General features: G+C 33.9%; 1 protein-coding gene and 1 pseudogene across 1 annotated transcript; both read left to right on the top strand.

Annotated features, from left to right (window-relative positions):
* The first annotated feature begins 497 nt into the window (after positions 1-497).
* LOC140893345 (UPF0496 protein At3g49070) lies at positions 498-3066 on the top strand. The gene is made up of 2 exons (XM_073302400.1): positions 498-651; positions 2066-3066. The coding sequence occupies exons 1-2, from the start codon at positions 603-605 to the stop codon at positions 3064-3066; spliced, it is 1050 nt and encodes a 349-aa protein (XP_073158501.1). The 5' UTR covers positions 498-602.
* Positions 3067-7318: 4252 nt separating this feature from the next.
* LOC140890349 (heparanase-like protein 2) lies at positions 7319-19080 on the top strand (annotated as a pseudogene).
* The last annotated feature ends 2446 nt before the right edge of the window (positions 19081-21526 follow it).

Genomic DNA, 21526 nt, shown 5'->3' with positions numbered 1-21526 from the left:
TTTTTTTTGTTTAAAAATAAAAATAAACTTCATTCGCTTAAGTCCAAAAAGAAAAAAACATGAAAGAAAATGCTAACTGGGCGCAAAAATTTTTAAGTTTTATGCGTAATTTAAATAGTCATTTAGTCGAGGTTAATTTGTATTTTTAAAAAAAATTGTGTGAATATTAACATATTGTTCTAATTATGTATCATGTATGTGCTTGCTTAAATATTACATATATATATATATATATATATATATATATATATATATATATATATAACATGAGAACCGCAGCCGTTGTCCTTATATACATGATATATATTATTATTTATCTTCTAAGATTGTGTAAACCAAAACTTTGTCTAACCCATTCCTTTGATAACTATCAAGCACCTTAGTTTTCCGTGCAAGCGAAAAACAAAAATCATTTGAAAGCTTCTGTACTGCTACTTATATATTTTCACTTTTCCATCGTTTGATTGATTTTGCCACTTGATCGATTATATCAGCCTACTACAGACCAGAGGTGTAATTACGTACTTCATAACCTTTTTTAAATTCTTGGAGTATGTTGCTTTGATTTTTCAAGGTGGGTGATTACTACGTATAAAAAAAAAATGAAGACCAGACTTCGTGTTATCATCAGAAAGTTGTTTGTCTGCGGAGGTATGTAATTATTTCTGCTTATTTCTTTCCACAAATTTTTTTTTATGAGACAATTTAAGAGGTCGATTTTATGAGATGAATATTATATTCGACTTGACTCATAAAAAATATTAATTTTTATTAAAAAAACATTACTTTTCATTGTAGATATGAGTCGGGTGATTCCTCTTAAGCTAAACAAGCATTTATAAATCAAATTACGTGAAATGAGTTAGGTCTGCTATGAGACGTGTCGATTCGACTTATAAAAAATAATATTTTTTTACATAAAAAAGTAACATTTTTTATATGTAAACAAGATATTTATTTCACAAAATTGATAAACATTTTCATTGGGATTTTTGTGAAATAATAATTACTCCTTTTTGTTTCATCTTTCCAAAATAAGAGACAATATTTTTTGATATTTTATGTGTGTGTGTACAGTGTATCTTACTATTTTATAAAACTTGAGCCATTTTTAAAAACTGTTTTGGTACGTTTTGATGACACCAAAATATATTTACAATTTAACCCTTGGTAGTTATTTAAAATTTAATATATTTACATTGAAAAAAAAGGTAAAAATAGGTGAAAAACAAAAACAAAAAAAATTGTCTTGCATTTTGAAAACTGCATTCTAAAAACATTATTAATAACTACACCCACATCTCCTATGTTGAAGGAAATTGAAATAAATTTGATTTATATTATATTGACCATACACACATAACGTGTGCACTTTTACTAGTATATATTAAAAAGACTTTGTTGAACAGAGATACAGATACTGCCCCAAATCCAAGGGGCCAATGGCCAGCAAGATCATGGGCTGGATCCTGATTCTTGGTTTAAGTCTCGGTTCTAGGACTAGATTTATTGGATTATCCGATAGTGAAATATATTCAATTTTTTAAAATTCCACTTTTGAATGTCACCCGAGATAACAAGGATTATTGGACCGTGATTCCTCTATCATATTTAGGCCATGTTTGGTAGCCATGATAATGGCCTGATTAAGTAAGGAGTCTCATATTTGTCTCGTTTGTAGACATGAGTGGGATAACTCCGGGCCCGTTATTATTTCTTGTGGCCCACGGAAAAGGGCTGACAATGAAACTCAAGTTGAACAAGGTATTGCTAGTCCACAATGCTACAATAGTTGAGAAATGAAATTGCAATGACGATTTTGACCTTAGCCCTAATAATTACACAAACCCACGTGCGTGTACAATGAGGGGCAAATTTGGAAATAAATGATGGTCCAACTTTTAATCCTACACACAAAAAACCAAACAAACAAATTAAAGTTTTATAAATATATTTTAAAATTTTATTAAAAAATATATGTATCTCACGATTTATCTTTACATTAATAATCATATCACATGTACCAAGGTGATTAAGAATGGGTATATTTATATTGGATTCACAGCGGCCCAAATAGATGATCCGGATCCGATAAATGTGGATCTTCGAGAAGAGTATGCTAATGCCTTTCGAACCGAATCATACAATGAATTTTGGATACGGGTCCTATCTTTGAACAAAGGAGATCATCATCATCTCACTACCCTTCCTAGTGTGGGCTCTACTACAGCGGATCGACTTCCTTCTTATCGGATGTTCGTGGAGCAACTCTTGGATCCGGATCAACCCGCTGTCTCTCAAATTTTGGGCCTGGCCCAAACCCGTAAAGACAATTTCTCCCTCTATTTTTCCGTCACAGCTAATGCTTCTCATTTGTGTGGGCTACTCCTTAAAGACCTGGACTATATACGAAAGGAATACCAATCCATTAAAAAAGGGCCTAGCCTGAAAACAAACCAGTTCGCAAGATCCAATCCGTTCGGGCCATCAGCTCCATCTCCGAAACATTTTCGAGTCGTGCAAGCCGAGTGCTCCAGCCTGCTCACACAGCTCGAGTCAAGACGCAACGAGACACAGTCCAAAATTTGGCTCAAGAAACTTAAATATGGCTCGGCTGTTACAATCGTGACTCTCACGGCTTCGCTAATTGTGATCGTCGTGGCGGCTCATGCGTTTGGAATGTTAGTGGCTGCTCCTGGAATTATAGCTGCCTCCTATGAGCTGATTTCAACTGTCAAGCTGTCTAAGTTGTCTAAGTTGTCAGCTCAGCTCGACATTGCGGCTAAAGGGACTTATATACTGATTCGGGAACTGGACACCATCAGCCGGCTTGTGGCTCGGCTAAATAATGAGCTGGAACACGTGGATGCTTCGATGCGACTTTGGCTCGAAAGAGGGAACGTTCGGCTCCAAGCTAGTGGAGAACTGGTGAGCCAGCTGCAAAAAAATGAACAGATTTTCATCGAGCAAATGGATGAATTGGAAGAACATTTATACTTAGGTTTCATGACTATCAATAGGGTTAGAAATCTAGTGATTCAAGAAATTTTGAAGATGGAACCATGATTTTCTTTGGTAACACTTTAGTCTATCGTGTAAGACAATGTTTGGATCATCCAGGATTTAAATTATATTTGTTTGTACTTATATTATATGACTTTCTACCAAAGAAAGAAAAATTGTTGATAAAAAAATATAGTAATGTATTAAAAGTAGGTCTGACATGATTCCAGAACCGATGGTTCCAATTTCGGTTCTGGATGATTATGGCTTAAACCTTTTTAAACCTAATTTTATTCAACTATCTTTCTAAAAAAAGGAAATTAACGATACAATCATGATATAATCAAACTAATTAAGTAATGGTAGATTTCTTGTGAGATAATGTCACATATCTATATCTGTGAGATAGTCAATCCGATTCATATCTAAAATTAAAGTGATATTTTTGACATAAGAAATGATAACATCTCTATTGTGAGACGCTTTTACAAATATCCATGAAATTTGTCGATTAAACCCATATTTGGAATAAAAAATAATACATTTCATGGTTTGAACATGATAAGAAACCTATAGTGAAACTGATATTTTGTATTAAATTTAAATAAATAGTGAAATTATGATACTGTGACAAATAAAATATACGATTGAGTGGTGTGCTAAAAGAAACTGATCTTTTGTATTAAATTTAAATAAATAGTGAAATTATGATACTGTGACAAATAAAATATACGATTGAGTGGTGTGCTAAGAGACAGTTTTATTCATTTAGTCTTCTTCTACATATCATGAAATATATTTTAAATTATAAAATATTTAGTATAATAATTGTTAATTAACTGAAAAGGGGTTGTGTTTGTAATTTTTGAGTGACGATACCAAAAGGATAAAATATAATTATTTTAGCATGTTTTTTTCTTCGTGCTACAATACACAAACACTCGTATATTATAGTCTTACGGATCGTTTTGTGAGATGGATCTCTAATTGATCCGATTAATAAAAAATATCGTTTTTTAAACCAAAAATACTATTTTTCAACATATAACTTGGATTTATAATATGTTTTATAGATATATATTGATACATGAGACTATGTACACAAGAAACCTAATCACTACAATAATGATAGTTAAAATATCATACAAACATACGATCAAATTAATATTAATTATTTTCAAATTAATCGATTCCTATACAAAATTTAAATTCAAATAAACAAAATTACTAAATTAAATATATATATATATATATATAGCACACTTTTAAAAAAAATGGGTGTATGAACATCGGTCGACAAACTTTGTAGCGCACACTCTTGCGCAATTTATTTGTTCCTCCCATTCATTATTTATTTGGATGAATGATGAGTTTTTCTCGTTGTTGGTTGAACTTGTATCGAACGATTTTACTCAATAAAGAGCAAGTTTATCAAAAAAAAAAAAAAGAAGGTGTATTTAACATGCATGTTCAATATTTTAGAGAAAATAAAGAACCAAAATAAATTAATTAAAGAATATTTTTTTAAAAATAATCGCTGTAAATATATCAAAATAAATTAACCATAAATTTAACTTAAATTGTTTCAATTATTAATTAAACCAAAGCAATGGTCCATTTTTTTAAGAGTAAAAATTATTTTGGTATACGAACTAGTGATAAAATGTCAAATTGGTACTTGAACTATTGAAAATAGTTTAATTGACATATGATCAAACTAAAAATTCAATTTTGCCCTATAATTAAATTGCTTTAATAAGTCCAATTGTTAGCATCGAAAATGTGTATAGAAAAGGGATGAATATAAACCTTAAAATATTTTCAAAAAATTGTCTTACAATTGAGTTGAGTTACTAGCTCGATTGTCAAAAAAAATTGCTTAACAAAATTGACTTGTGAGAATTGATCTGGTCAGGCAAAAACTTTTCTCACACACTAAATTGAACAGGAAAGCTAGACAGACTGAAAGTAAGTCAAAGTAAGAAACACGAGATTTTTTATGGAAGTTTGAAGTCAAAGTTTATATGTATCCCCTTCTTCTGTTTCTAGAAAGATTTTCACTAGAATAATTTGATTTATACAACACTTTACACAAGCGCAATCTAATCCAATCAACTCTTGACTAGATGTCCTATCAAAACTATCTCAAAATCAAAACACTTTCTGATAGAATTATAACAAATATTAATGCTAAAGAATGATATTTGAAGCTTGACTGAGTATCATAAGTTGATCACTGATATTGATCTAATATAACAATAAGCGTGTAATAGCAGCTCGAAATATTAATTATAATATATATTATAAATGTGTGCAAATGATATGCGTTCAAAAAATTTTATTTGTGGCAAATCTAAATGAATTTATAATTATTAAAAAATATATTATTGATCAATATTATAATTTTATATAAATTAAACATTGAAAAAATATAATATAGGACTGATATCGTAATAGTGGTATTAAAATAAATTTAAGAGAAGAAAAAAGTATAAAACGTTATCATAATAATTTATTTTACAAAAAAAATCTCATAGAATTTATCAAGTGTGTATAAACAAAGGATCAAGTTGATAATACACAATAAAAAAAATTTTGACCTTAGTTCATACTTTTATAATAATACGTATAAATTAGACTAACAAAAGAGACGTGTGATGCACTCGATAAACGTTGTTAAATAAATAAGATGTGAATAGAAGAGATTGGTGTGCAGTTAATTAATTATTTTCATGCAGATGGCGTGCAGTTCATCTGACACCAAGGTCTCAAGTGTGGGATAAGTTCGAAACTCAATTGTAACAAAAATTCTCTCACCAACTAATTTTTTTAATGACTTTTATAGTATTTAGTCAATAGTAAAATTCAATATAATATAATCTGTAGGACCGAGAGCTTGCCGATTTACCAAAAGTTATAGCTCGTGATAATGGTGCAACTCAAATCTTTTAAACTGTACAATAATCCAAGCATCATGGTTCGATCGCTCTACCAGCAGGGATAATTATTACACACCAAAAGTCTCTCTCACTCCTTGCAATCAATGGAAATCGAACTCATGACCTTGGCTCTGATACCAATTATAGGATCAAGCGCTTGCCACTTTATTAAAAACTATAGCTGGTGGTAATGGTGCAATTGATCAAATCTTTTAAACCGCACAGCAGCCCAAACGTCATGGTTCGATCGCTCTACCAGCAGAGAAAATTATTGCACTCCAACATAATCTGTGCAACATGTATTATAAAATAAGTGTAACAATATTTGTTCAAAAATTTTATGTGTTACACATCTTACTGAATCTATGTTGTTCAAAACATGGTTTTAATAAATATTATAATTTTGTAAAAATTAGGCATTTGGAAAAATATAAAATTTGATGTAATGGCATTTTTTCGTTTGCCATCAGTTTTTTATTCTTTGTAAAAAAAAAAAATTTCTCACCATGTTCAATATTAATACCTGTGGTGCGGTCTTCATCAATTATTTTTGTTTCTATATCTTTATTATTTGGGAGAGCCTCTTTTTTTATGTTGAAAATATTTCTTTGCAAGAGTATAAATAATCCGTTGTCTCCAATTTTCATTATTGTGTTATTATCTTCTATTACTTATAACTCAATATATATATATATATATATATATTGGTTTTTCATCCAACCACTTTTCCTTAATTTCCGATCATCAGAATATTCAAAATTCAAAATACTAGACTCCGAGTTGAACTCAGATCTCTTACAGATATATATCTGGAACGATCTTTTTAGATAATGACATTGTTGGGGTGTAATAATTGTCCCTGCTGAATAAAGCGATCGAACCATGACGCTTGGGCTACTGTGTGTTTTAAAAGATTTGAGTTGCACCATTACCGCCAGCTATAACTTTTGGTAAAGCAGCAAGCGCTCGGTCTTATAATTGGTATCAGAGCCAAGATCATGGGTTCGATTCCCATTTATCGCATGGAGTGTAATTATTGGGAGATAGAGTATTGGGATGCAATAATTGTCCCTGTTTGATAGAGCGATCGAAACGCTTGGACTGCTGTGCGGTTTAAAAAATTTGAGTTACACCATTACCACCAGCTATTGTTTTTGATAAAGCGGCAAGAGCTTGGTCCTATAAACATGTTATTTTCCAATTTACGGATTTTTTTTATAAGATAAATATTCGACTCTATCAACTAGTTTTCAAATAATCTTTTCAAAAGCTCGATCGGACTCTGCCTCCATAAAAAGCCTAAACCACACGGTCATCAACCGATTCATATTCTCTTCAACCAAAAAATAACGTTTAGTTTTCATCTTCACGAAGCCATGACTCAAGTAGTCCCAAAGATGATAATATTTTGTGTTCTTTTGTCAAGTTTTTGTTTAGCTTTTGTTGCAGATGATGTGATGTTGAATGCGGATTCGATGATCAACATAGATTTTGCAGAACATGTGAAGTTGAATGTGGAGTCTGTGACCAACATCGCAAAAATAGAGGATAACTTCATATGTGCAACATTGGATTGGTAGTCTTCAAACAAGTACGACTACAGTCAATGTCCATGGGGACAAGCTGACCTCCTCAATTTGGTGTTGCATGCTTACATACACTATTAATTACGTATATCTAATCAAAACTTGACTCTAATTCTTGATATGTGTATTTTTTGTTACGTACTTCGCATGATTTGGATAACAAGATCCTTGCTAATGCCATAAGAGGTTAGTTAACTAAAATTACAATTAATAAGTTCATCATTGTTTTGGTTTTTCCAATTCAATTTTGCTTTTTTTTTTGTCCATGTCATAAGAGATTCATATTTTGCATGAATACAATTTGGGTATGGAATTTACGTGATCATATTATACATGATACAATAGAAAAGCCCTAAGTAGCAATGGTTGTCGAATGATTTGTGCATTGTTTTCTAAACGATATTTGAATTGCTAAAAATTGTGTGACTTGCACCAGTCTTTAACCCTCTTCAGATCAAACTTGGAGGATCACTGCAAGATCAAGTTCTATACAAAGTTGGTGACTATATCAAGAAGTCCCACACTTCAAGAAAAGAGATTACGAACTATTTGGATTCACCGAAGTTTGTTGTCACATGGACAAATGGGATCAACTCAACAAATTGTTCAATGATACCGGGTAAGTTGAACCCATGGGGTAAGCCTATAAAATGTTAGATGCTGACTCGCAGAAAAAATAACAAGGTCGATTTTTTCCAGGGCTAAAATAACTTTTGGCTTGAATGCTCTAATCGGAAGAATAAGAGCTGAAGGAGATAACATGCTTATTGTGGGTGACTGGAACTCAAAAAAAAAATGCTCAAGAATTCATGTAGTACACGGCCTCTAAAGGATACAAGATGTAGCATACGAACTAGGTAGCAATAAAAAATTGGATTTTTAACTAAAAAATATATAATTTGTTTAGATCTAAAAGACTATATTTTCTTCAGGTAACGAAACTTTGCGGAAGTGGGGTGTTGAGAAGAATAGAAGCAGACAGGGCCGGACCTTCTATAAGGCCAAAGGGGCCTCCGTCTCAGGGCCCGACCTTGGAAGGGGCCAATTTTTTTTAAAAAAATTATGAATATACTAAAAATATAACCTATATTAAATAAAAATAATACCAAATTTGATATATATTAGTTTTCAAGCCTAATTTTATTTTCAAGTTGTTCGGTTTGAATAATTTAAACAATATCAATAAAATTTTGGGGTTTTTTTTAAAAAAAAATTGGAGAAACTAAAAAATAAATATTAAGATTCTTTTGTATGAAGCTTCAACTATTTTTTAGTAACAATGGATGTTCAAACATTAATGGTGATGAGTTGTGTTTGGAGTTGATTGTCGTAAGATGCAATTAAACAAATAAAAAAAGAGTAACTGATATGCTACAATATTTGACAAAACTGAATATTTTATTTTTATATACTAATATTTCTTATAAAATTTTGTTAACCATATCCAGAACATTTATATCAGCAAAAAAAATCTTCTCAAGTTGAAGTAATTAAGAATTATCTTTCATAAAAAAGTTACAGAGTATACCAATGTAGTAACCCAGTTCCAATTTCAGAAGATTAAGTGACTGATCATTATTAAAGAATTTATTAAGGATCTAAATGTGATTAAATAAGAAATTTAGAAATTTCTACTCGGGTGAGTTTGGATGGTCCGAACTCCAGGAGTTCGGAAGCTAGGATTTCACTTCGGAATGTGAGTAAGATCAGATCATCCGATCCAAAGATTGGAGCGCCCGAACCCCATCAGTTAGGTGACTGATGTGTTGTTAACTTGGGATTGACACGTGGTTACGATCGAAGCATCCAAAGTGCAAGATCGGAGCGTCCGAAGATGTGTCTCAACGCATGCCATAGATTTTGAGACCGAGGTTTGCATGCAGAGATCGGATCGTCCGAAGAAGAGTTTGGATCATCCGATCAAAGCTTTCGGACACGTGGCCATGCATGCAGGATCGGATCGTCCGATCCATAGATCGGACCGTCCGATCTCCGCCTATAAATAGAGCATCCGAGAGCCATTTCAACTTGCCAATTCACATAATTACTTTATCATTTCTTAGCTTAGTTGGGAGTTTTCCAGCCTTCTTTGGCTAGGGGCGGGTCTTGGCGAGGCGTCCGTAAGTCGTAGAGGAGTGGTGCCCAAGTTTTGGGAGCGTTCGACAGCAATGAGCTAACGACGGACGAAGGTATAACCTTAGATCCTATAAATAGTTTGGAAGTATCTATTAGCTTAGTTAAGGCTTTTAGATATTGTTCAGTGATATAGTAATCTTGTGATTATAAGCTTGGACAGTAGAGCTGGTGTAGCTTGCCTGTTAGTATTGAGGTACGAAGGTATTATTCGAGATACTCTGACTGAGTATTCATGCATTATGTGTTGCATTATTTATATGACATGATTTTATCTGCATATATATTATGTCACGTTATTATGCTTCATGCATGATCATGTTAGTGGATGGTTGGACACGTAGTCACGTGATCAAGTCACATATATCCATAGTTGGGTATGTGAATCACCTCCTGGTGCGACGACGCAGAGTGCTACATACCTAGGGCCCTAGTTTGTTGACCAGTATTCTGGACCCTGATTCTTGGTAACCCGTACACTTGCATACATGCACATTTAATACTTGTATACTCATACTTTAGTGCTGAGCATAGTTCGCTCACGTCCATATTTCTGTGTTTATTGGACACCTCATTCGACGGGGTAGACCTTAGGTTGGATGGTGCAGGAGATGCTGGGAGATTCTAGGCATTGTGGTGTTGGCATGTGGAGTTCTATCCTTGCAGGGTTGTTAGTGCTGATAGCAAATTATTCGATTTGGTTGTAATAAATTAAGTTTCAGATTTTTTCTATTGAGATTGTATAACTTTATCAGTTTCCATAGTTAACTCTGATTGTTTTTTTATTAAGATTATTGCATACTTAGTTCTGATTAGTAGGTGATTACGAAACGAGTCACTACAATAAAAAAAGGATATTTATGTTGTATATTGACAAATAAATGATTTCACAACTAGATTACACAAATTTGAAAAATATTATCGCATCTAAAACATCTATATGAGTAATATTTATATAATTTTTTCAATATTTGTTGACATATTATTGATATAATATATTGTTTATGGTGTATTTATGTATTGTTTATCATATTTGTTATTTGAGAATCGAACTTTACAGTTATTATAATAAGAGGACCCATATTTTATCTTTCGTCTCAGGCTCCCTCTAACTCAGGTACGGCTCTGGAAGCAGATCAATATGGGAAGGATATGATTGAACGCAAGAGGATAGTCCGAGACGTGTACCCTAGCCCTTCTACACAACCTAAGGTCTTAGGTCCTGGTGCTACGCCGAACAATGGTTCAAGATATTCCTTCAGACAACTGGACCAAATGTGGTCGATGGATTAACCCACCAAACATACAATCTTGTTGCAGGTACCCTATTAATTAAAAGAGACAAATATTGAATTTGATGATAATATTTCCACATCATATTTTGCATTTGTTCATGTGTTGACTCCACTCTTATCAACAAGATCCAAGATCCCTATTTTCTTGACCAAGTTGCTCAAACATATAAATATGCTTCCAACAGTGTCAATATATTCGGGCCATGGTTCGAGGCATGAGTCGGCGAAGCAGGAGGAGCTTATAACAGTGGCGGAAAAGATGTTTCTCACACTTTTGTGAACGGATTCTGGTTTGTATTATGTGTTTATGTATGGAAATTTACATCTTCACGATAAAAAAAATGTGACTGATGATTGTTGATAAGTGCATTTTGTATGCATTAGTTTGTGATATTTTTATGTTTATTTTGTGTGCATTCATATTATTTTAATGTGTTTTTATGTGTTTTAGTACATGTGTGTGTATTTCACTCCTCGGGTTGATTTTGTAGGAAAATTGATTTTTGAAGTGTGAATTACGGAGCAGCTTTGTTCGAAAAATCAAATTTAATTTTAGAGAAATCAAAATCCAATCTCCACCGTTCTATTCAAGATGTTTTTAAGCTGCTGTCCAAATTTCAGCTCGATCCGACGGTTAGAACTTGAGATATAAATTTTTTAAAATCATCGCTCGGTGCAGAAAATTTGTACTGCGCGCGCACGAGAATCAAGCTCGCGCGCGCGCGAGTTGCATGTTCAGACCTCTGTTTTTAACTTTTGCGCGCGCGCGAGACCTATTCCGCGCGCGCGTGCGTGTTTCGGGGTCATATGTGTTCCAAAAAATCCTTGTTTTGAGAGAAAATTAACTGGTAGGCGTTCCGGACCATATATATACAAGATATAACATATTTTTGAGGGTTCCGAAGTTCCAGAGCACAGACAACACAAAGGAGGCAGCTACAAGGCTTGGGAGAGAAGATTTCTCTTTTCTTTTCTTCTTTTTATTTTTATTTTTGAATTATTGTTTTTAATTATTGAGTAGTTTATTTTCAACCAAGACGACGTGATTGGGCCGAACAAATTTATGTAGAAAACTTGGATGTTTGTTTGGGATTTTTCAGAGTTGATTTTATTTTATTGATTGTCAGATTTATATTTGTCCTGTGAATAGTCTGATCAACTGTTTGTTTGCATGTTAATCGATTCCAAGTCGACAGAGGAGATATTGATTTTGATCAATCTGATAATCAACATATTGTAAAATCGACTAGAAATAGAATTCTGTTTCAGTGTGCGGTTTGGGTGTAAACTGAATTTTCACAAATATTTAATGCATTCAAATTTGATTAGAATTACGAAAGATTAGTTCATCAATATTTGAATAGGTTTGATTGTTCTAGAAATAGTCCTTTGAACAAGATAGGAGAATTCCCGTAATTTAAGATTAAATCTGAGTCCTGAATCGACTACTTGTTACATGATTTGTTCGGTACCTACGTGTGTCTTGGTTGTCTTTGTTTTAATTATTTTTATCTTCAGTTATTTTTATTTTTATTTTTTAAGCAGTTTTTATTTTATTTTCTTATTTTATTTAAATCAAATTGCTTTTATGATTTTTTCTAGATTAAGCTAAATAATTAATTCTTGATAATTGACTGCAGTTCCTGTGGGATCGATACTTGGACTCTCTGTTCACTTTATTATTACTTGACCTGGTGCGCTTGCCAGTAGATTTATATCACACCGATTTAGTCGGTCAAGTTTTTGGCGCCGTTGCCGGGGACTGTTCAGTTAATATTAGGATAGATTATTTGCTTGAGACTAGACATTTTTTTCTTGAATTATTTTTTTTTATTTTTAATTTTTAATTATTTTTTTCTTACTTGTGAGGTACTTGGAGATGGATCATCCACAGGTGTTCACAAGGTTTGGCCAATAATACTCGGAGCCCTTCTATGCTGCTTGGGGGAGATTCAATGATTTGGCTAACAGGTTTAGATGTCATGATTTTTCGAACTACACTCTAGTTCAAATTTTTTGTGGTGGTTTGGATGAGACTACAAGAAGTTGGATAGATTATGAAGCTTTGGCCACTGGCAGTCACCTGTTCAGAAGAGATGAAGACAGTGCTATGCACTTATTAAATGATACGGCAGATTTCGACTACCATTGGCATTGTGATCCTTCATTGCAAGGTTGAAGTCACAAATATCCTCCAGAATTCAACTCCACAAAATTTGCGAACCAACCACCGGAGCATCAAGAAGAGTGTGTAGGGTATTTTTAGGATCATGTGACTCAGTTGGAGAATTTTGTGAAAAGGCAGGAAGAGACAAACCAGTTCTTCGAAAACCGCATCAAATTTTTGAGTCTTTTAGATGAACAGATTGCGCTTCATAAAGAACCAGTTTTTGAGCTCTTCCAAGAGCGTGAAGTAATTGAGCCAGAGCATGAGGAAATTATTTTTGAGAAATTTTTTTGTGAAGAAGAGCCAATAGTGGACTTGGAGGAGGAAGAAACATACAAGGCTACATATTTTACCTCGTCAATGGTCGTTCCATGTACACCGTTAGAAGATTATTTCTTGCCATTGATGCCACTTCCAGCATATTCCATCCTCTATGAGCTTCAGCCTAGATTCGGAGCCTCCTTCAAAAAGAAAAAATTCATACCAAGTATTGCTGGACCAACGAGCTTACAAAGTCAATATCACGCCAAGCTTGAGGGCGTAGAAAATCAAGACCCACCCATACGTAGAGTCGTATGATTCATACTATGGGCGGCAGTCGCTCTTTGATGGTTTCTTCTGCATAGTCGGGTTGTAGACTATAAATTTAGCGCTGACTGGGAGGCAACCCAGAGTTCTTTCCCTTGTTATTTATTTTATTTTTATTTTTTGTTTTTTTTATTTAATTTTTTAATTCTTTCCCATTCCAGTTTTCCGAGCCTGCCGATATACACAGTCTGCTGCTGCTGTCCCAGCTGATACTGTCAAGAAGGAAGAGGACGAATACGCAACCAGGGGAGTGTTATTTTTGTTTTCATTGTGTGTTTGTTTTGAATTTTGTTCATTGTTCTAGAGCATTGGGGGAAATGATTTGGATAAGTATGGGGGGGTGTTATTTAGTTTTGTTTCATTCATCATTGTCTTTTGCATTTATTTGGTTTCATTTATGCATATAGTTCGTATTCATGCATATCATTATGTTTTGTGTTTGTGTTTGTGTGAATAAGTAGAATGATGAATGTTGGCCGATGATGATAGAGTTGTAAAAAAAAAAATTTGTTTTTGGAAAATGTTGCTTTTGATTGAAACTGTTGGTTGAATCGTGAATCATTTTAAGCACGCATGTTAGACTGGTGTAGTGTAGCGATGTAATTGATGAAGTTCGTGTTTACTTGACCATTGCATGACAATAGGTGTTTGTTGATCATGATAGTGTCTTTGGATTCCCGATGATTGTTAGACATTGCATGTATGATCTTGGGCGTACCTATAAAAAAAAATTTTGTGAAAAAAAAAAGTTAATTCAATCCGGACTTGGACAATGATTGAAATCCTAATCATTCTTCCATAGCTAAGTTTGCGGGTTAAATGAGATTGATGCTCCATCCGGGCTATAGACGAGGGGATTGAAATCCGAATCCTATCTTAGTTATAACTAAGTTTGCGGGTAATTATTGGGGCTTATAAAAAAATATCGGATGCAAAATCCGGAGTTACGTAATTAATCTCAAGAAAGTGCATGTTTTTGTTTGGGATTGTTGGGATGAAGGAGTGTTGGATTGTGATACTTGCATTGAATTTTCATAGGTCGCTAAGCATTCTTAGGACAGATTCTTTTGAAGTTGCATGAAACTGGAATGACATGGAGCACACACACGTTTACGTTAAACTGACAGTGTATTGTGAACAATTCAGAAGTTTGAGGTTTTTTTAGTTGTTGAAGTTGAAACTTGTCGGAGGCTATGTTGTTTATGATTCATTCTTACTTATGTCTTTGTTTGCATGTTGTTTTTGCATGTCTTGCTCGAGGGCGAGCAAGGTTTAAGTATGGGATGTTGATAAGTGCATTTTGTATGCATTAGTTTGTGATATTTTTATGTCTATTTTGTGTGCATTCATATTATTTTTATGTGTTTTATGTGTTGTAGTGCATGTGTGTGTATTTCACTCCTCGGATTGATTTTGTAGGAAAATTGATTTTTGAAGTATGAATTACGGAGTAGCTTTGTTCGAAAAATCAAATTTAATTTTAGAGAAATCCAAATCCGATCTCTACCATTTTATTTAAATTTCAAGATGTTTTAAAGCTACTGTCCAAATTTCAGCTCGATCCGACGGCTAGAAATCGAGATATGAATTTTTTAAAATCGTCGCTCGGCGCAAAAAATTTGTACTGCTCGCGCGCGAGAATCAAGCTCGCACGCGCGCGAGTTGCATGTTCAGACCTCTGTTTTTTACTTTTGCGCGCGCGCGTGTGTTCCGGGGTCATATGTGTTCCAAACAATCCTTGTTTTAAGAGGAAATTAACTGGTAGGCGTTCCGGACCATACATATACAAGATATAACATATTTTTGAGGGTTCCGAAGTTCCAGAGCGCAGACAACACAGAGGAGGCGGCTACAAGGCTTGGGAGAGAAGATTTCTCTTTTCTTTTCTTCTTCTTCTTCTTATTTTTATTTTGAATTATTATTTTTAATTATTGAGTAGTTTATTTTCAACTAAGACGGCGTGATTGGGCCGAACAAATTTATGTAGAAAACTTGGATGTTTGTTTGGGATTTTTCAGAGTTGATTTTATTTTATTGATTGTCAAATTTATATTTGTCCTGTGAATAGTCTGATCAACTGTTTGCTTGCATGTTAATAGATTCCAAGTCGACAGAGGAGGTATTGATTTTGATCACTCTGATAATCAATATATTGTAAAATCGACTAGAAATAGAATTCTGTTTCAGTGTGCGGTTTGGGTGTAAACTGAATTTTCACAAATATTTAATGCATTCAAATTTGATTAGAATTACGAAAGATTAGTTCATTAATATTTGAATAGGTTTGATTTTTCTAGAAATAGTTCTTTGAACAAGATAGTAGAATTCCCGTAATTTAAGATTAAATCTGAGTCCTGAATCGACTACTTGTTACATAATTTGTTCGATACCTACGTGTGTCTTGGTTGTCTTTGTTTTAATTATTTTTATCTTCAGTTATTTTTATTATTATTTCTTAAGCAGTTTTTATTTTGTTTTCTTATTTTATTTAAATCAAATTTCTCTTTATGATTTTTTTCTAGATTAAGCTAAATAATTAATTCTTGAAAATTGACTGCAGTCCTTGTGAGATCGATACTTGGAATCTCTGTTCATTTTATTATTACTTGACCTGGTGCGCTTGACAGTAGATTTATATCACACCGATTTAGCCGGTCAATTGTCCATCCACAAAATAGGTATTTGGATCAAATTAGGTATGACCGCAACATTCAACCACAAGGTTTTCTGCAGGCAAGAATTGATTGGAGGAAACTATGATTTGTTGGGTTTTTTTATATTTAATTTTTTTAAAAAAATTTAATCGCACAAATAATGCGTGTGTTGAAGGCATGAAAAAATACTTCAAAACGCGGTTGGGAAGAGCAGACCCTGCATGTCCGTGATACATGAAAATAATGGAGGATTGGACATTTTTATTATATATGTTGGTTTATTTTTTTTATTTTTCCTCGCACAACTTCACTTCTTCTATGTTCGATTTTTCTTTCTGCCTTATAACTTGCTTCTTTTCTTTTTTTTTTTTGTTGTCTGCAGAGCTTTGGAAATTATTTTTTTTTCTTTGTTTGGCAATTGGTTGCGAAGATTTCGGAAGCATTTTCTCGTCTTCTTTGTTTGGTTGGTTGCAAAGCTTTGGGAAGCATTTATTCGGCCGCATCCCATTTAAAATCTTTCAGTTCTTCTTTTTTATTCAGGTACGTTTATTGTTATGTGATAAGTATAATATTTGAAAATTTTTTATCAATTGTTTATTATATAATTTTTTTGTTGATTAATGATTGTCGATTTTATTTTTCAGAATGTCGACAATATAAGATCCCAACGTGTTTATATCATCAGTAGTTTCTTCGCAAACTATCGATAAAATTGTTCGAGCCAAACGATCGGACAACTTGATTTGGAAATTGTATCTGGAGAATGGCTTGCATAGCCGTGTGAAAGCATATTTACACCGTATGGGATTTTTAGGTGTTCTTCAATGTGGATTTTGTGTTTATGATAATTATTTGATTGCTGCTCTGGTCGAACAATGGAGACGTGAAACTCACACATTTTATTTTAGATACGGTGAGGCGACTATCACATTGCAGGATGTTTCAATTATTTGGGGTTTACCAATTGATGGTGAGCCTGTATCTGGTGTAGATGCTTCACACAAAGTTGGAGAATGACAACACATATGTCTCAATTTATTGGGATTTACGCCATTAGCCTCACATTTCAAAGGTGGTCACTTGTCGATGACCGCTTTATACGAACACTGAATCTCCACCCATATTGAAGATAATAGCTCTGAGGTGGATGTTGTAAAATATAGTCGATGTGTAGCATTGATTATTATCGGAGGAATAATGCTATCAAATTATCAAGGAGGATCGGCTAGATTGATTTTTTTACAACTGCTCCATTGATCGAATAAAATCTTACAGCTGGGGAGGTGCAGTTTTAGCATTCCTATATCATGAGTTGTGCAATGCAACACATATAGGAAAATCAATAATATCTGGGCCTTTACATATTTTACAGGTATAATTTAATTTTATTTAACTGGGACTAAATTAATATTTATTGAATTATATTTTTTAAATAATGACAGATATGTGCATGGAGCAGGATTAACTGTGTTAATCCTGATCGGACTGGCTTATCTCTTGTCGTGGCCCCGAACTCTGATGATGAAATTATGTCATTTTCTCCCTATGGTGCACGGTAAAAAATTTATTGTCATAATATGAATTATGATTATTTTACTTGATTTTTAATTATTTTCTTTATTGTAGGTGGAACAATGTTTTCAGTTATACTCATGCACCGACACACACTCTTCGAATTATAAGGGATTGTTTTGATCGTATGAATCATGATGAGGTATAATACTAAAATATATAAACAATGCAACAATGAAATTCTTTATAAAAAATTTTAATTAAGATTTGCATTTTAACTGGATAGTGTACAAGAGAAACGATCCAGATGTCAGGACAATAATAGATTCATACGATACTAATATTTGGCGATGTGTTTGTCCTGTGATATTCTTTGAAATTGTAGAGATGCATCGTCCGAATCGAGTGTTGAGGCAATTTGAAATGCGTCAACCTATTCCAAGACCTGCAGTTGACAATGATGACCTCCACAACATCACCAGAATAGGTCATCGCAACACAGACTGGAGGGAATATCATGAAAATGCCATTAATTTTTGGAATAGAAGGATGCGGTATGTTGTCCAAGGTGAATTGCATGAAAGATCTAGGCAAACAGATGATGACTACTTTCCATGGTATTAGCGCATAACTGTTCGCATTATATCTCCAACAGTCATTGGGATTGGTTTTCGTCCATATCCACACAATGTATTTGCTGCTGGACAACATGATATTCCACAACATTTCAATACTCCTGCTAATGATACACATCAGTCATCTTTAGGATATGTTCCAAGGTCATCTGGTTGGCATGCCCATGCAGGGCCATCTGGTAGTTTCGAAAATGTAGGGTCATCTAGTGGGCTATACAATGCAGGACCATCAGGTACATTTGAAAATATGGGGCCATCTGGTGCATATGTTGATGAGGATTATCGAACTCCATTTTGGAACAACATCCAAAGTTTTACAAAACTGATCAATGTTTCCCCTCACCCACATGGTTTTTATAACACGTCGGCAGCTCAAAGAAATATTGTTTCACCAGTTATTTTCCCAGGCTATTCAAATGAACAAACCCAGAGCAGTGAAGGCGATGATGATGTGGTTGAAAACAATCCTCAGGATTTTGTACCACGTAGAGGTTCGCGAAGACGTAGATCACGTGGTTGTGGAACCGAGGGTCACTTGCATAATTGTAATTATAACCATCGATCATGATAAATTTGTGTAATGTAATAATAATATTTGAGTGTTTAATTTTATAATTTTAATCTACACTTTAAGATAATATATTGTGTTATTGACATATATATATATTACGATATTATATGTTTATTATATGTAGTAATAAACAATAAATTTGAAATATATTATTTGAAATTATATTATATTATATTATATTGTATTATATTATATTATATTATATTTTTATATTATTATATTATATTATATTTATTTTATTTTATTGTATTATATTTATTACATTATAAATTAAATAAATTAAAAAAAAACAGACATATAAATGAGATAAAATACACACATCTATTAAATTAAAACTCATACACGAACACTTTACCAATAAAACTAGATATAAATATTATTATAAAAACACAAAGGAAAAAAATTATTATTATTAATATCACACGATGCAGCAGTCTTGCATATCTCATTCATCCGATGTTCCTGAAAAAAAAACGGAGGAAAATTAATTTTACAATGTCAATAGATACATATCATAATATCATAAGCGATAAATTAAATATAATGTATACCTATTAGTGCCTCGTCGTTGTCTCTTCCTGACCACCGGTCTGTCCATCTCATTCCTCACTCTAGTTGTTGTATCCCTACCAGCTCTTCTTTTTTCACGTCTAACCGGGTTGTAGTGCAATTCAATGGTAGGTGGATCCCAATATCGTTCATCGGCAAGAGGTTCAAATCTACCTGCATACGCCGCGAGGTAGTTCGATATGTTGTACCATGACTGAACTAGGGTTGTCGGATCTAACTAATGGTATTTCGCGGTGCAAATAGCGTGAGAACATGAGATTCCAAAAATTGTCCATTTACCAAATGAACAATCAGTAGTTGATAACCTCACCACTTGTATATGTTGGCTGCGACTTGGTCTGCCCCCGGTCGCAACTGAAGCAGTTTGAGTCCGTACATCATATTTGACAACACGATACTCGCTAGATTTTCTTGCTCATTCTTCATATTTGCGACATGCATAGTCTGACCACAGATGATTTTCCTGAACCATGCATTGACCTTTTGCCACACGTTCAATGAAGTATTGTACACATCTTAGAAGGGTCAAGTGCACTATCGCAGATATAGGGATTCTACGAGCTCCCTTTAATACACTGTTCAAGCATTCAGACATGTTGGTCGTCATCACCCCATGACGCCAACCTCCGTCATGGGCCATACTCCATTTCTCCTTTGAAATTCCAGCCAAGTACCTGTGTGCTAAAATATTTTTGTTTTTGATGACCTCCATTGTTGCGTCAAACTTACAGACTTGATGTTATTTACCCGCCTCCCGACATAAATCTTTCAAATGCACATCTTTGAATCTCGCATTAAAATTTGAGCACACATGTCTAAAAAAAACGATGCACACCATGCGGAGGTTTAAAATAGTGGAGATCCTCAGCTGCTCGAACAATACCCTCATGTCTATCAGAAATTAGGCATACTCCACTTTCACCACAAACAACATACTGACCAACATTTTCCAAGAACCATTTCCAGGAATCCGATGTCTCTTCATCCACGATTGCAAATGCCAACGGCAACACTTGATTGTTTGCATCCAAAGTGACTGCGATCAGCATTTTGTACTTATATTTTGTATACAAATGTGTGCCGTCAACACTGATGATTTTTCGACAGTGACGAAATCCATCTATAGAAGGCCTGAATGCCCAAAAAACATAGTTCAATATTTTTATTGATTCGTTGTTCGATCTAAGATGCTTCCACTTGACAACTGTTACGGGATTATATTTGCACAGAGCACACATATATTTCGGAAGCAGTTGCACAGAACTCTCCCAAGTCTCATAAAAAATTTCCACCGCACGTTTCAGACTTCGCCATGCATTCGTATACGAGATTTGATATCCGTATTTATCCTTCACACTCTCCATGATATATTTAATCTCGTACGAAGGATCACAACGTACAATACCCAACAACGTTTGTGCGACCATATCGCTATTCAAGTTATGATGGTCTATGCCGACGTTGGTAGATATACACGTGTGAGGACCGCCATATCTAGTTATTTTTTAGTAACCTGATTTCTATTTGAAACAAGCTCGAAGACCCCAACGACACCGGGCGGCAGAAGAATCATTTCTACATTGTACCTTCCACAGAATGCGTGTGCTATCAACGACACGATACTCACGCCTAGAAACTCTGACTGAATAATATTTCACAGAAGCAATGAGATCATTATTATCTTTAAATAACATGTTTACATCAAGTTCTCCTCTTTCTGGATTGTAATAACTTGCTCGTGCCCCGAGAGGTACACCGATGGAATCCGGAGTCTCTTCTCCAAAGTATTTATTGAAAAATGATGGCATTTCAGAAATGGTGGAGATAAATGGTACGACTTGCCTCTATAATGTTTGACGAGGTGGTGGACGAG

This window comes from Henckelia pumila, chromosome 3, assembly GCF_033568475.1.
Source record: "Henckelia pumila isolate YLH828 chromosome 3, ASM3356847v2, whole genome shotgun sequence".
Taxonomy (NCBI): Eukaryota; Viridiplantae; Streptophyta; class Magnoliopsida; order Lamiales; family Gesneriaceae; genus Henckelia; species Henckelia pumila.
The sequence above is the reverse complement of the archived record's forward strand: the minus strand, read 5'-3'. Positions and strand labels throughout refer to the sequence as shown.